Source organism: Pelophylax lessonae, assembly GCF_965119305.1.
Source record: "Pelophylax lessonae genome assembly, chromosome: 2".
NCBI lineage: Eukaryota > Metazoa > Chordata > Amphibia > Anura > Ranidae > Pelophylax > Pelophylax lessonae.
The window spans coordinates 739,885,277-739,899,263 of NC_138769.1; the positions used below are offsets into that span (position 1 = coordinate 739,885,277).

At 44.4% G+C, this 13,987-nt stretch overlaps 1 protein-coding gene across 1 annotated transcript; it reads right to left on the reverse strand.

Moving 5' to 3' along the window:
• Positions 1–1,385: 1,385 nt before the first annotated feature.
• LOC309546327 (secreted frizzled-related protein 2-like) lies at positions 1,386–13,559 on the reverse strand. The gene is made up of 4 exons (XM_082245939.1): positions 13,238–13,559; positions 8,734–9,268; positions 5,414–5,491; positions 1,386–1,799 (listed from the first exon to the last, which is right to left on the reverse strand). Exons 2-4 carry the CDS (start codon positions 9,230–9,232, stop codon positions 1,492–1,494), a joined length of 885 nt encoding a protein of 294 aa, XP_082102065.1. The 5' UTR covers positions 9,233–9,268; positions 13,238–13,559; the 3' UTR covers positions 1,386–1,491.
• Positions 13,560–13,987: the final 428 nt, after the last annotated feature.

Below are 13,987 nucleotides of genomic sequence, written 5' to 3' on the forward strand. Positions count from 1 at the left end.
GTCGCTGCCATAGCACAGTCCTACTGGGAGCCGCTGCCATAGCACAGTCCTACTGGGAGCCGCTGCCACAGCACAGTCCTACTGGGAGTCACTACCAATTAACACTCCTACTGGCAACCACTACCAATTAACACTCCTACTGGGAGCTACTGCCAATGAACACGCTTACTGGGAGCTGCTGGGTGGGGCCATGACCACTGATACAGATACACTATGCATCAGCACATCATCCTGTACAGCAGCAATCCAAGGGACTCAAAGTGACCACGCCAGCATGGATCTGCTTCTGTTTGAAAACAGGAACTAAGGGGAACAACTGGCCGGATAACCAGGTATGTAGCAGCAATGTACAAAATAAAATAATTGCATGCTACATGTACTAAGGACTACATAGATAACCCAACACATATATGAAATATTTTTAAAGAGGTCTCACGTCAATTTTTTTTTTAGAGTCCCTCAAGGGATAAAGTACATGCAGTAGTTTGCACCCTCTTCCAACGTGCTTTGTAGGCTATGGGTTCAAATACGGCACCCCCCACCTTCCCCTGCGGTGGTCCGACAGCTTAGCTAGCAAGGAGACAGCTGCTTGATAACAGGCACTAGTCTCTGCTCTTAACACTTTGAGACATGTGTCGGCAAGAAGAATGCAGGAGGGAGGGATGGGACTTGTTAGATTCCCATCCATCTGCATTGCTCTTACCGCTACTCGTTTTGGTTGGCCGAATTCAGCTTGCTGCCACGTTGCTGGACAGCCGCAGGGGTAGGGGGGCAACCCGTTCGACAATGTAGCTATGCTTACAAAGCCTTTAAATGTATTGAAGGCTGAGGATCAGTAGGACAACCAGAAAAACTGTATTTTCAGCAGGAGTTTAGCAGTGCCCCAAACCCCCTTCCCTTCAATTTCCCTCACAACAGGTTCCCTTTAAGGCCATGGCAGCAATGTTTATTGCACGTTATGGTCATCGATTATAGACTTTGGCTGTTGCTGTTATAAAAAAATAAAGATCTGGTGTTCCTGGAAACGAATTAAAGGGTAGGATATTATTAAGACCCTTTGAAATGGCTAAATAAAAGAGTTAAGACATTTTAATTCCCTGCCTTCACAATCTTCATGTCTCTGCTCATCTCCTTTGCTACATCATGGCAATGCAGGAGCAGGGCAGGGAAAACTCAATTTGCTCAGCTGATGATGAGAAGCTATACACAGGAGCAAATGTTCAAGTTGTTGCACGAGTACCTGGCAGTTATGGACACAACCAAAAAAATTAAAAAGTCTTTTCACAGAAAGCATTGTAGTAGTGCTAAAAACATAACGTTATAAATGCAACGTGGTGAGCTTACGTACAAATAGATCTTCGCGTTTTTTTTTGTTGTCTACACGGTGGTGGCAGAATTGGGGCAAAGAGCAGAAATTATGAGGACGCATGTCCCTGGGTCTCAACGCAAGTTTACGTTCCACACCCAGCATTTGGTGGATTTATCTTTCATCTAGCACTGAAGCTTGCGGACAGTCCTGGAAAACCTCTTTGTCTCCTTCTCCCTCTTCTGCCACTTGCGGACCCAGGAGATGACCATCCTGTCGTCCACTCGGTGGCCCATGACCAGCACGGTGGCCCCGGGTTCCTGGAGGTCTGGGCAGATGCAGCTGTCCCCGTCAGTCAACCACAGGTAGGTCTTCTTTTTCAGCTCCTCCTCTGTCCACCCTTTGGCCTTGTACACAGTCCTGCTCTTCGCTTCCGGGACCACCATGAGGTCACCATCCAGGGTGGACGTCGAATGGATGTTGATCTTTAGGGCTGAGGATGACAAGAAGATAAAAGCAGTGGCGGTCAACTTACAAGGTATAGGAGGCTTCAACGTTTGCCCCTGACAGCTGTAAAGGGCTGCACCTAACATTTAAAGCAGATCTTCCACCCCAGTAGCACTGCGCGCTTATTCAAGGTGCCCCCTCCCCAACTTAATTGCTGCATAAAATTACCAATGAGGTTACAAAAAAGATAATATATTTACCTTTCTCCAACTCCTCCCACAGCACCTAGATGAGGGTAGCATGACCTTTCTGGTCAAAGGAAGTGGGAAAGCCCAGATTGTGAGGCAAGAGCATCCTTCATTGTGCTGTAGCCTCTTCTCATTTAGGCTCAGAATTTCCAGGGTTCTCATGGGAAGGTGGGTGATGATGTCACCCCCTGCAATCCTCAAGTAGGAAAAGTCAAATAATTTTTCTCCCCACAGTTATTCTTATGTAGTGTTTTGCCACTGAGGAGGAGGTCCACTTTAAGTGTACAACAGACAACTGTTGCTCTACCTACAGTACCCCTTGGTCTGACCCCGATTATTAGAGACTTCAGATATACTAGAGGTGACAATCAAAGACTGAAGCCATTCTACAGGAGTGGTTGGAGGAGCCATGATACAAGAGTGGTTGGAGGAGCCATGCTACAAGAGTGGTTGGAGAAGCCATGCTACAAGAGTGGTTGGAGAAGCCATGCTACAAGAGTGGTTGGAGAAGCCATACTACAAGAGTGGTCGGAGAAGCCATACTACAAGAGTGGTCGGAGAAGCCATACTACAAGAGTGGTCGGAGAAGCCATACTACAAGAGTGGTCGGAGAAGCCATACTACAAGAGTGGTCGGAAAAGCCATACTACAAGAGTGGTCGGAGAAGCCATACTACAAGAGTGGTCGGAGAAGCCACACTACAAGAGTAGTTGGAGAAGCCATACTACAAGAGTGGTTGGAGAAGCCATACTACAAGAGTGGTTGGAGAAGCCATACTACAAGAGTGGTCGGAGAAGCCATACTACAAGAGTGGTCGCAGAAGCCATACTACAAGAGTGGTCGCAGAAGCCATACTACACGAGTGGTTGTAGACAGAAGACATACTACAAGTCATTCAAGTCTAAACCCTAGTTATTAGGTCATTGGTCTCCATGACAGATACAGTCATAACTTCAGCAGCAACCTAAACTTTCCCTACGTCAAAAAAAGTCAAGCTCTATGGAATCCTAAGCACCAGGAAAAGACCTAGAGAAAAGATATCCACCCAAAATCGAGATACATTTCAGGAGAGAGTCTCCCCCCCCCCCCCCCCGCCCTCCACGTAGTATGGGGATAACGCCAAGCAAGATGTAGAAAAAGCAAAAACTCCACAACTGGAACTGCTCCAGATTGCAGAGAATAATGAACACCATGCAGTTCTTAAAGTGTAATCAAACTCAAATGTTTAAATAGTGTAAAGGGAGGTTTGAAACCCGGCCACTTTTATTTTTATTTTCTCCCTGGAACATGTTCGGCTCTTATTGAGGTGATAACAGTAAGAAATTGGATATTTCCTCATTTTCTGTCCTGTGACAGCGTTGAAGTTATTGGATATGCTCTTCTCTACCAGCATTTAAATTGAGCTTTGAGGGTAATTAACCGCTTCCATACAGAGCAGTTAGACCCCCTTCCTGCCCAGACCAATTTTCAGCTTTCAGCACTCTCACACTTTGAATGACAATTGCTCAGTCATGCTACACTGTAACCAAACAAATTTTTTATCATTTTTTTCCACACAAATAGAGCTTTCTTTTGGTGGTATTTGATCACAACTGGGGTTTTTTTTTTTCGTGATATAAGCAAAAAAAGAGCAAAAATTTTGTAAAAAAAAAAAAAACACACTTTTTTTTAATTTCTATTATAAAATTTTGCAAAAAAATAATTTTTCTTCATACATTTGGGCCAAAACTTATACTGCTACATATCTCTGGTAAAATTAACCCAAATTAGTGTATATTATTTAGTCTGTGTGAAAGTTATTGAGTCTAGAAGCTATGGTACCAATTACTGAAAATTGATCACACCAGATGTACTGATGGCCTATCTCCTTTCTTGAGGCCCTGAAATGTCAGGACAGTACAAATACCCCCCAAATGACCCCTTTTTGTAAAGTAGACAGTCCAAGGTATTTAGTAAGAGGCATGGTGAGTTTTTTGAAGTTATAATTTTTTCCCACAATTCTTGGGAAAATGAATAAAAATTTTTTTTTCTTTTTTTTCCAAAAACTTTGTCAATTTATAAGCTATTTCTAACACATAGCATGTACACAGCAAAAATGACACCCCAAAATTCATTCTGCTACTCCTGAGTATGGTGATACCACATGTGTGAGACTTTTACACAGCCTGGCCACAAAAAGAGACTCCACGTCCAAGTAGCACCATAAGGCGTTTTAGGAGCATAAATACACATAAAACGTTCTTACTACCTATCACACTTTTCAAGGCCCTAGAGCACCAATACAATGGAAAAGTCCACAAAATGACCCCATTTTGGAAAGCAAACACTCCAACGTATATTCTATGAGGCATTATGGGTCCTTTGAACATGTCATTTTTTTCCACAAGTTTTTGGAAAATGTGGGAATTACATTGGAGGTCAGTGGGAAGAATGTTCCTTACATTGGAGGTCAGTGGGAAGAATGCTCCTTACATTGGTGGTCAGTGGGAAGAATGTCCCTTACATTGGTGGTCAGTGGGAAGAATGTCCCTTACATTGGTGGTCAGTGGGAAGAATGCTCCTTACATTGGTGATCAGTGGGAAGAATGTCCCTTACATTGGTGATCAGTGGGAAGAATGTTCCTTACATTGGAGGTCAGTGGGAAGAATGTTCATTACATTGGTGGTCAGTGGGAAGAATGTTCCTTACATTGGTAGTCAGTGGGAAGAATGCTCCTTACATTGGTGGTCAGTGGGAAGAATGTCCCTTACATTGGTGGTCAGTGGGAAGAATGCTCCTTACATTGGTGATCAGTGGGAAGAATGTTCCTTACATTGGAGGTCAGTGGGAAGAATGTTCATTACATTGGTGGTCAGTGGGAAGAATGTTCCTTACATTGGTAGTCAGTGGGAAGAATGCTCCTTACATTGGTGGTCAGTGGGAAGAATGCTCCTTACATTGGTGGTAAGTGGGAAGAATGCTCCTTACATTGGTGGTCAGTGGGAAGAATGCTCCTTACATTGGTGGTAAGTGGGAAGAATGTCCCTTACATTGGTGATCAGTGGGAAGAATGTTCCTTACATTGGTGGTCAGTGGGAAGAATGTCCCTTACATTGGTGGTCAGTGGGAAGAATGCTCCTTACATTGGTGATCAGTGGGAAGAATGCTCCTTACATTGGTGGTCAGTGAGAAGAATGCTCCTTACATTGGTGATCAGTGGGAAGAATGTTCCTTACATTGGTGGTCAGTGGGAAGAATGTCCCTTACATTGGTGATCAGTGGGAGGAATGCCCCTTACATTGGTGGTCAGTGGGAAGAATGCCCCTTACATTAGAGGTCATTTGGAAGAATGTTCCTTACATTGGTGGTCAGTAGAGAAATTAGACTCTGGTCTGTCCCTACACCATGCAAAGACATCTTTAAGGTACTTACCAAAATCCCAAGAGCAATAATCCTGCAGGAATTCTTTGTCAACGTCTCCTCCACTCTGGCAGGCGGCACATGGGAGCTCTGCGGAGAGAAGACACAATTACACTAAGTGGACAGAGACTCCTCTTTCTCAGATTACAAGGATTTCTCTCAACTCTGCTTATTTGAAAGAAGATGAAGCATATCTGAAACCCTATCTGTCTATAGACATGTGCAGAGAGGAGAAAAACGGGGTACAAAACTTTAGAGATTTACCTTCACTTACTTACTTAAGACCAAAGTGATGGGAAATCTTACCAGTGGGGATTTTTGACAAATGACAACATTTTTTTTGTGCTATTCTGTCCCGGTGACAACGCCATTTCTTCTATGGGTGTCACAGGGACAGGAAGTATGGAGAAACCTCCAGTAAGGCAACTTACGAAAATAAAAACCCAACAGAAATAATAAGTATCTAGCCAAATAAAAGCTTTTACAAAAATGACGTAGGTGCCACTCTAAAGGTAATGATCCTGGCAAAGAAACAATGCAGGCGTTTAAATATAAGCTCCCTCTAGTGGCTAATCTATATATTACAAAAAAATATGGAAAAACAAGTTCATAGGATAGTGAAAGTTACATGAAAAAGGGACAATTTTTTATTTATAATATTACTAATTATATGTATATAATCGATAGTCTGACATCAATAGTATGTAAACTTCTGGAGGGGATGATAAGGGACTATATCGTAGAGTTTGCTAAAGACAACAACATCATCAGCGGTAATCAGCACGGGTTTACAAATGGGCGTTCTTGTCAAACCAATCTCTTAACATTCTACGAGGAGGTGAGCTGTGAGCTAGATAGGGAGAGACCAGTGGATGTGGTGTACCTGGATTTCGTTAAGGCGTTTGATACAGTTCCCCACAAACGCTTCATTTATAAAATAAGGTCTGCAGGCATCGACCGCAAGGTCTGCTCTTGGATACGGAACTGGCTAAAAGGGGCGTGTCCAAAGGGTGGCAATAAATAGCGCTTACTCAGACTGGTCTGAGGTAGTAAGTGGGGTCCCCCAAGGCTCAGTCCTGGGACCAACCTTGTTCAATTTATTCATAAACAGCATTGATCAGTAGCTCAATATCAGTTTTTGCAGATGACACAAAATTGGCCAGGGCAATAACTGCACAGCAGATATCCTACAGGATGACCTGGACAAAATAACGGAGTGGGCAACGACATGGCAAAAGAGGTTTAATGTGGAGAAGTGTAAGGTTTTGCACTTGGGGACTAAAAACATAAAAGCACAATACACGTTAGGAGGGGAACCCTTGGGGGAATCAAAAATGGAGAAGGATCTGGGAGTCTTGGTTGATGATAGATTAGGCAACAGCATGCAATGTCAAGCGGCAGCTGCCAAAGCTAGCAGAATATTAGCATGCATAAAGAAAGGGATGTATTCCAGAGATAAGACTATAATCCTTCCCCTTTATAAAACTCTGGTCCGGCCACATCTGGAGTATTCTGTCCAGTTCTGGTCGCCAGTCCTCAGGAGGGATGTGTTAGAGCTGGAGAGAGTCCAGAGAAGGGCAACTAAACTGATTAGGGGATTGGAGGACCTTAATTATGAAGACCGGCTGCAATAGCTTGGTTTGTTCTCCCTGGAGAAGAGACCCCTGAGGGGGGACAGGATAGCAATTTATAAATATCTCAATGGTGATCTCAGCATAGAAAAAAGCTATTCAGTCGGAAGGATTGCATGAGGACTCGGGGGCATACAATGCGATTGTAGAAGAAGCGTTTTAACCTCAGGCAACGTGGGGGGTTCTTTACTGTTAGGGCTACAAGATTGTGGAATTCTCTACCACAAGAGGTGGTTTCTGCGGGAAGTATGGTGGCTTTCAAAAGACTCTTAGACGTACATCTCAGGGATCAGAACATTCAGGGGTATGAGAGATGATTACGGCCACACACACCTACACAGGTTGAACTGGATGGACTATTGTCTTTATTCAACCTCACCTACTATGTAACTATATATTAAGCAATTGGGTATGTGAGGCTGGAGCATGGGGTTTCTCCTCAAAATTCATACTGGAGCCCATGGATCAGGTATACAATTTAGGGGGACTCCAAGCTGTTTTTTTGTGAAGGTCCCCCTTGGCATCCATAGAAGACTCTCATCAAAGATAAGGGTCTGGTATGTAGTTTAAGGGGGAACCCTATGCTTTATTTGTGGTGTGCATGGGGGTTCCCCATGAAAAATCTATATCACAAGAGATAGAGAGGTATATAGGAGGTGTTATTAGTAGTTCTATGTTTTTTATATTAATTAGCCAGGGGAATGCCCAAAGGCTATGTTTTGTACCTATACATTTCAATTTTTCAATAAAAAGAAATAAAAAAAAATAAATCAATAAAAAAAAACTATATCCGATGCTTCGCATTTTTAATGTTGACCTTTTAAAAATCGCTGGTCCCCTCCAAACAGAATTTTTTGGTTTGGTATATGTCCAGGGCCAGGGCCAGGGCAGTGCCCAGCGACCGCATGCCATTTGTTTGACAATTCCCTGCCAGAAAAAGGCCATTACAGTTTACCGAACACAAACCGAACCCAAGTACATTGGGCTCATCCATTCAGACATCAATTGGAGGAGGAACTACTGTATACCCAGTGACACATGCTGGGATTTATATACCTTCCTGCTCCCCATTTAAACCTGAAATTACAGTATCTGGCAGAGGGAAGTCTTCCAGTATGGACTTCCTTGGAGTCTCTAAGATATCACCTGATAAGAGCTTTGAACGCAGCCGATGCTGGAAGTTCACAATAAATGCCCATATTAGGCTGACCCATGCCCATTAGGAACATCACCTGCACACTTTGCATGGCCAACTATTTGTAGCCCACAGAATTCTGCTCTACCACCGAACAGCTGGTGGACTTTGTGTATGTTTGGCTCCTCAGGCCAAAGGTTCTCAGTCCTTCACCAGTTAGGTTAAATTATAGTTCATTGTATTGGGACCTCCAGACCCATGTCCTGACTCCTGACCAGGGGTGGACTGACAACTCATGGGGCCCCCGGGCAATCAGAGATCATGGGGCCCTCTGTGTCCACACTCAAGCCACACAAAGCCCCACCTACAAATGGCAGCTCAGCCACATAGAGTGGGCATTTAAATATCTACCACAGCATAGCCTGCATGGAAGTTCCTGGCTTCTTTCTGTAGTGTGTAGCCTCTCATGGGGCCCCCCTACTGACCCTGGGCCCTCGGGCAGTGCCCTAATCCCCGAATGGTCAGTCCGCCCCTGCACCTGATCATTGATAATTGGGGTCACCTACCTTCTTTCACCACTGGGGTCTTCTCATCCAGGCCAGCAGGGGGCACGCACAGCTCGTTGCCCTCAGGGAACTGGGTGCAGTTAAACATTTCGGGCCAAGGAAAGCCAAAGGCAGCCATGACGGGTGTGCAACCATCGCGGACCTCCTCACAGAGGGATCTGCAGGGGTGGACAGCCTCCTCCAGGTCGCTCAGACAGACCGGGGCGAACAGGGAGCACAGAAACTTCTTGGTATCAGCGTGGCACTGCTTGGTGAGAAGAGGCACCCAGGATCCGGCCTGCTGCAGAACCTCTTTCATGGTGTCGTGACCCAGCAGATTGGGTAGACGCATCTCTCCATAGCCCACTCCATTGCACAGCGTCATGCTGCTGGGGATTGTCTTGCAGCTGCTCTTGCGGGTGCTCAGCTGGGTGAGGATGAAGGGGAAGGTGCCCGCTGGGTGAAGATGGACCACAATGCCCAAGAGGACCCCCATGCAATGGAGAAGCCACATGGTCATCTCTGGGGTGTTACACAGGACACAATTCTAGATGGACTAAAAGAGAGAAACAAAAGTAAGAAAATTTGTTGACCTTCATTTATTAGTAAAAAAAAAAATGAAAAAGTATCTAGAAGGCCTAAAAATCTCAGGAGTCACCTAATGAGGGTTGGGTAAGAGGTTAATCACCCTGGAAGACTGACCCAAAAAGGTGTCCCTCCATCACATTTTTGGAAGCCCAGTTTATTTGAAATGAGCAGACCTATAATAATAATAATAATAATAATAATAATAATAATAATAATAATAATAATAATGTGTGACTTTGGGGGGACATTTAGAGTGTAAGCTCCTCTGGTACAGAGACTGATGTGACTGTGGGGGGACATTAGAGTGTAAGCTCCTCTGGTACAGAGACTGATGTGACTGTGGGGGCAGGGACATTAGAGTGTAAGCTCCTCTGGTACAGAGACTGATGTGACTGTGGGGGCAGGGACATTAGAGTGTAAGCTCCTCTGGTACAGAGACTAATGTGACTGTGGGGGAGGGGATGACTGTGGGGGAGGGAACATTAGAGTGTAAGCTCCTTTGGTACAGAGACTGATGTGACTGGCTCAGTGTTTTCTGTACAGCACTATGGAATATATCAGAATTATATAAACTGGTGACTATATAGACAGACAATAAACGTGGTTGCTTCTCTCATTGCGCCATGACCATGCTAATTAAATTTTGAGTGTTTATAAAAGTTTGTCCTTCAATTAAATATAGCAAAAGGCAGCTAAAACTAGATGAAAAAAAAAATTGGAAACAAACATCGAATTGAAAAACAGACAAATGAACAAAACAATCTAAAGTGCTTTTAAAAACAAGAAAAACATAAAAGGGTAGAAATTACAATACAAAGTTATGGAATTATAGATTTGATGGGTGAAATAAAGACCTTAACCACTTAAGCCCCGGAAGATTTTACTCCCTTCCTGACCAGGGCCTATTTTGCGATTCAGCACTGCGTGACTTTAACGGACAATTGCGCGGTCGTGCGATGCTATACCTACACGAATTTGACGTCCTTTTTTTCCCCACAAACAGAGCTTTCTTTTGGTGGTATTTGATCACCTGTGTGATTTTTTGATCATGCGCTATAAACAAAAAAAAGAGCGTCAATTTGGCAAAAATAACAATATTTTTCACATTTTTTTATATGAAATCCCCCCCCCCCCCCCCAAAAAATGTAAAAATCAAAATTTTTTCGGCCAATTTGTTTTATGCTACCTATGTTTGGTAAAAAAAAAAAAAAAAATCACAAAAAGAGTATTTTGATTGGTTTGCGCAAAAGTTATCGCGTTTACTAACAAAGGGAAAGATTTTTGTCATTTTTGTTGTTTTTTTTAACGCCCAATGGCGGCGATATGCGATTTTTTTTGCGGGACTGCGACATTGCGGCGGACAGATCGGACCCTTGACTGACATTTTTGACACTTTTGGGGTTACCAGTGACATTAATACAGTAATCAGTGCTATACATATGCACTGTTACTGTAAAATGACACTGGCAGTGAAGGGGTTAACTTTTTTTGAGAGGGAAGGGCTGTGTGTGTCCCTAGGGGCGTGATTCTAACTGTGATTGGCTGTGGCTTGAGGTGTAGGAACAGTGATCAACGGTCCTACATAGTAGAACCGTATGATCACTATTCCTACACAGGGGAGAATGACAGGCGGCTGTGTTTACATTAGCCGCCTGCCTTTCTCCCGCTCTAGCGGACGATCGCGAGTGACCGGCGGACATCGGGTCCGCCGGTTACACGCGCGGGGGGGGGGGGGGGGTCCGTGGCGGCTCGCGCTCGCTCCCTAGACCCTCACAGGCTAGCGACGTAGCACTACATCGCTTTGCCTGTGAGGGGATGACCGCCGCAGTAAATAGTCGGTTGACAAGCAGTTAATGTAAAGCTGGTCTCTGAGGATGGTACTCAACAGAGACCAGTCCCAAATGGTGTACCCCAACATTCTGCACTAGGTCCCGTTCTATTTAATCTCCTTGTGATGTACAGAAAGGTTTGGTGGGTAAGGTAAGTCATTGTGCTAATGACACAAAGGTGTCCCTGTAACATGGAAAATGAATATCACACCACGCCTATAAATATAGGAGAAATGAGTAACCCCAAGCGCTTAGGAGATATTATAAAGTAAATGCTGCTACTTAAAAAAAGAACGTATAACAAAAGACCTGGTGCGCATATGTTCGAGCGTTGTGCCGTCTAAATTACGCCCCCGGTGACGAAACGCGTCAGCGCGTGACCAGACGGCGCTCAACAAACAGTGAGATAGGAGTGTTTTGACATCTGGCGGTTCGGTCCTCCATGGCGTGGAGCCTGGGGACAGTCTCCTGATGGGTGCCACCTCCTTTAGTAGGATGACATGATATGCGCTTCTTTTATGTGGAACCAAGTGAGTGTAATGTATTGTGGTTGAATAAATGCAATTTTAAAACTTTATTGCACTAGTGGGATTCTGCTTTTTCTTTTACATGGTTGGAAGATGTGACTCGGTACTTGCCTATGGGAGTTTCCCATTGTGGTCCTAAGATTCTTGCATTCTAGCTTGGTTACGAGAGTAATTAAGCAACATTATCTGGTGAGTGCGTTTTTCAGCTGTTTCCCCTGGACACGGTGGTGGTGGAGAATGGTGACCCATAGTTCTCAACATATATCATACCAAAGATTACCCCTTGGACCATGCTTTGTACTTGTTCATCATATGGACTTCAATTTTAAAGTTTTAACAGATTATTCATTTATGTCAATTTTTGTTTACTCGCTGAGGGTCTGTGGGATCCCATTTTGCACTACTGTTTGGAAGTGTGTGATTAAGGTGTGGTAGGAAGGTGCCACCATTATTGCACTACTGGAGACTCCCCTTTTGTTAACATGGAAAATTAGTTGGTATTCCTGGAAGATTGGGTGAAGCAATGGAATCTTCAAATCAACAATTCTAACAGCATTTGGAAAGACAATCCTCTGGTAAAGTACGATATTGGGGGGCACAGTGATGGCCAAAACTACAAATGAAAAAGATTTGGGGGAATTTATTTTCAATGGTTGCAAAATGAGCAAATGGTGTAACCTGGCATTATAGAAAGTGGAGAGAATTCTGGGGAGCATCACTAGAGGGATCACCAGCAGGAGGAAAGAGGTCCTGATTCCTCTATATAGATCTTTATATCACTAGAGGGGTCACCAGCAGGAGGAAGGAGGTCCTGATTCCTCTATATAGATCTTTATATCACTAGAGGGGTCACCAGCAGGAGGACGGAGGTCCTGATTCCTCTATATAGATCTTTATATCACTAGAAGGATCACCAGCTGAAAGTTCAAAACTAACCTCAGAAAGTATTACTTCACCAGTAAAGAGTAGTTGATGCTTGGAACAGACTTCCAGCAGAAGTGGTGAGTAATGCCTCGTACACACGCATTGATAGTTGGCCGTGAATTTTCGGCCAACGTCCGATCGGCCGTTTTTTCGGCTTGTTAGTATGATGCTTTCGACAACCGACTCCGACTTTTCGGCCGAATAAAATCTGGTGTGCAGGCTATAAAATTTTTGTTGGCCGTCAACACAACGGCCGATTTTCCGTCAGTCAGTACAGATTTCGGCAGACAAAAATCTGATGAGCAATACTGGGCATGCTCAGAGAAGAAAATACACACGGAAAGTCAACCATCACATGACATCACTTCTGAAGTTGGTTTTTGTTGGCCGAGAAAATTTGTGTGCAGTCTAGAGCACATTTCAACCAACAAAACACAACTCTGGACAAAAGACGGCCGATCGGACGGCCGATAATCGTTGCGTGTGTACGAGGCATAAGTGAACATGGCTGGAACAACCAGATCCATACTATACAAAAAGCTGCAGACTTGATGGAACACTTGGTCATCTTCTAAAATATAAAAGAATTGGTTTGGTGGTCACCATGCACCAGGTGACTCTCTACCTCCACTCCGAACCCCCGTACAATGGACTTACCTTGCGTAGAATTGCGAGCAGACGGCGAGCTCTCAGGGAGAACAGGCTTCGGCAGGAAAGTCTGAATAGGTATGCGTCGTGTCTTGAATATTCAGCTGCTGGAATGGGGGGGATGTATAAGAGAAAAAAAAAAAAAAAACCTCCAGCCAATAATTAGAGCGGGTCTCTCGCTCGGCTCTCCGGCTGGGGCTGTGTTTTGCCCGCAGGCACAGAACACAAAACTCCCCTGGGATTAGTATCATAAATTTCCAGGCGTGGCGATAATTCAATAAAAGGCACCACCAGCAGACGGAGTCCTGAAAAGGTCTCTTGTGCAAACACAGAAAAAGGAGCTGACTTGGTGTTTCCTCTATGGAGCGAGGAGTCCTTCGCTTGGAAGAGTTAAGTCCTCGCAGATTTGTTTTGTGTTCGCAGAACAAGACTCGGCACGCAGAGACACCGAGAGCTTGGATTTGGAAATTGGAATTCACCGACGTGACGATGGTGGAGAATACGGATCCCACCAGTGTTAGGGGCGAAGGTCCTTTACCACCCAGGAATAACGGGGCCAAAATGTGCCCCCCCCCTCCCCCAATGTGCTCTGAACTCATATAGCACCATAGGTTGCAGGTTCTGCCAACACCCCGGCCAGGCCCTGAATCCTATAAAAAAACAGCTGTGCAGCACCTATAAAAGCCACTATATAGGGTGCTAGGAAGCATGGCGAGAGGTGCTAAAAATAGGACAGCGCCATGTTTGTTCAGGCATCAT

Bases quoted from the DNA above. Each gene is read 5' to 3' on its own strand.
- LOC309546327 (XM_082245939.1), bottom strand. From the start codon at position 9,232: ATGACCATGTGGCTTCTCCATTGCATGGGGGTCCTCTTGGGCATTGTG. The intron at 5,492-8,733 runs GTAGGTGACCCC...TTCTCTCCGCAG, and splicing joins GACCCCAGTGGTGAAAGAAG to AGCTCCCATGTGCCGCCTGC. The intron at 1,800-5,413 runs GTAAGTACCTTA...TGTCATCCTCAG, and splicing joins TTATTGCTCTTGGGATTTTG to CCCTAAAGATCAACATCCAT.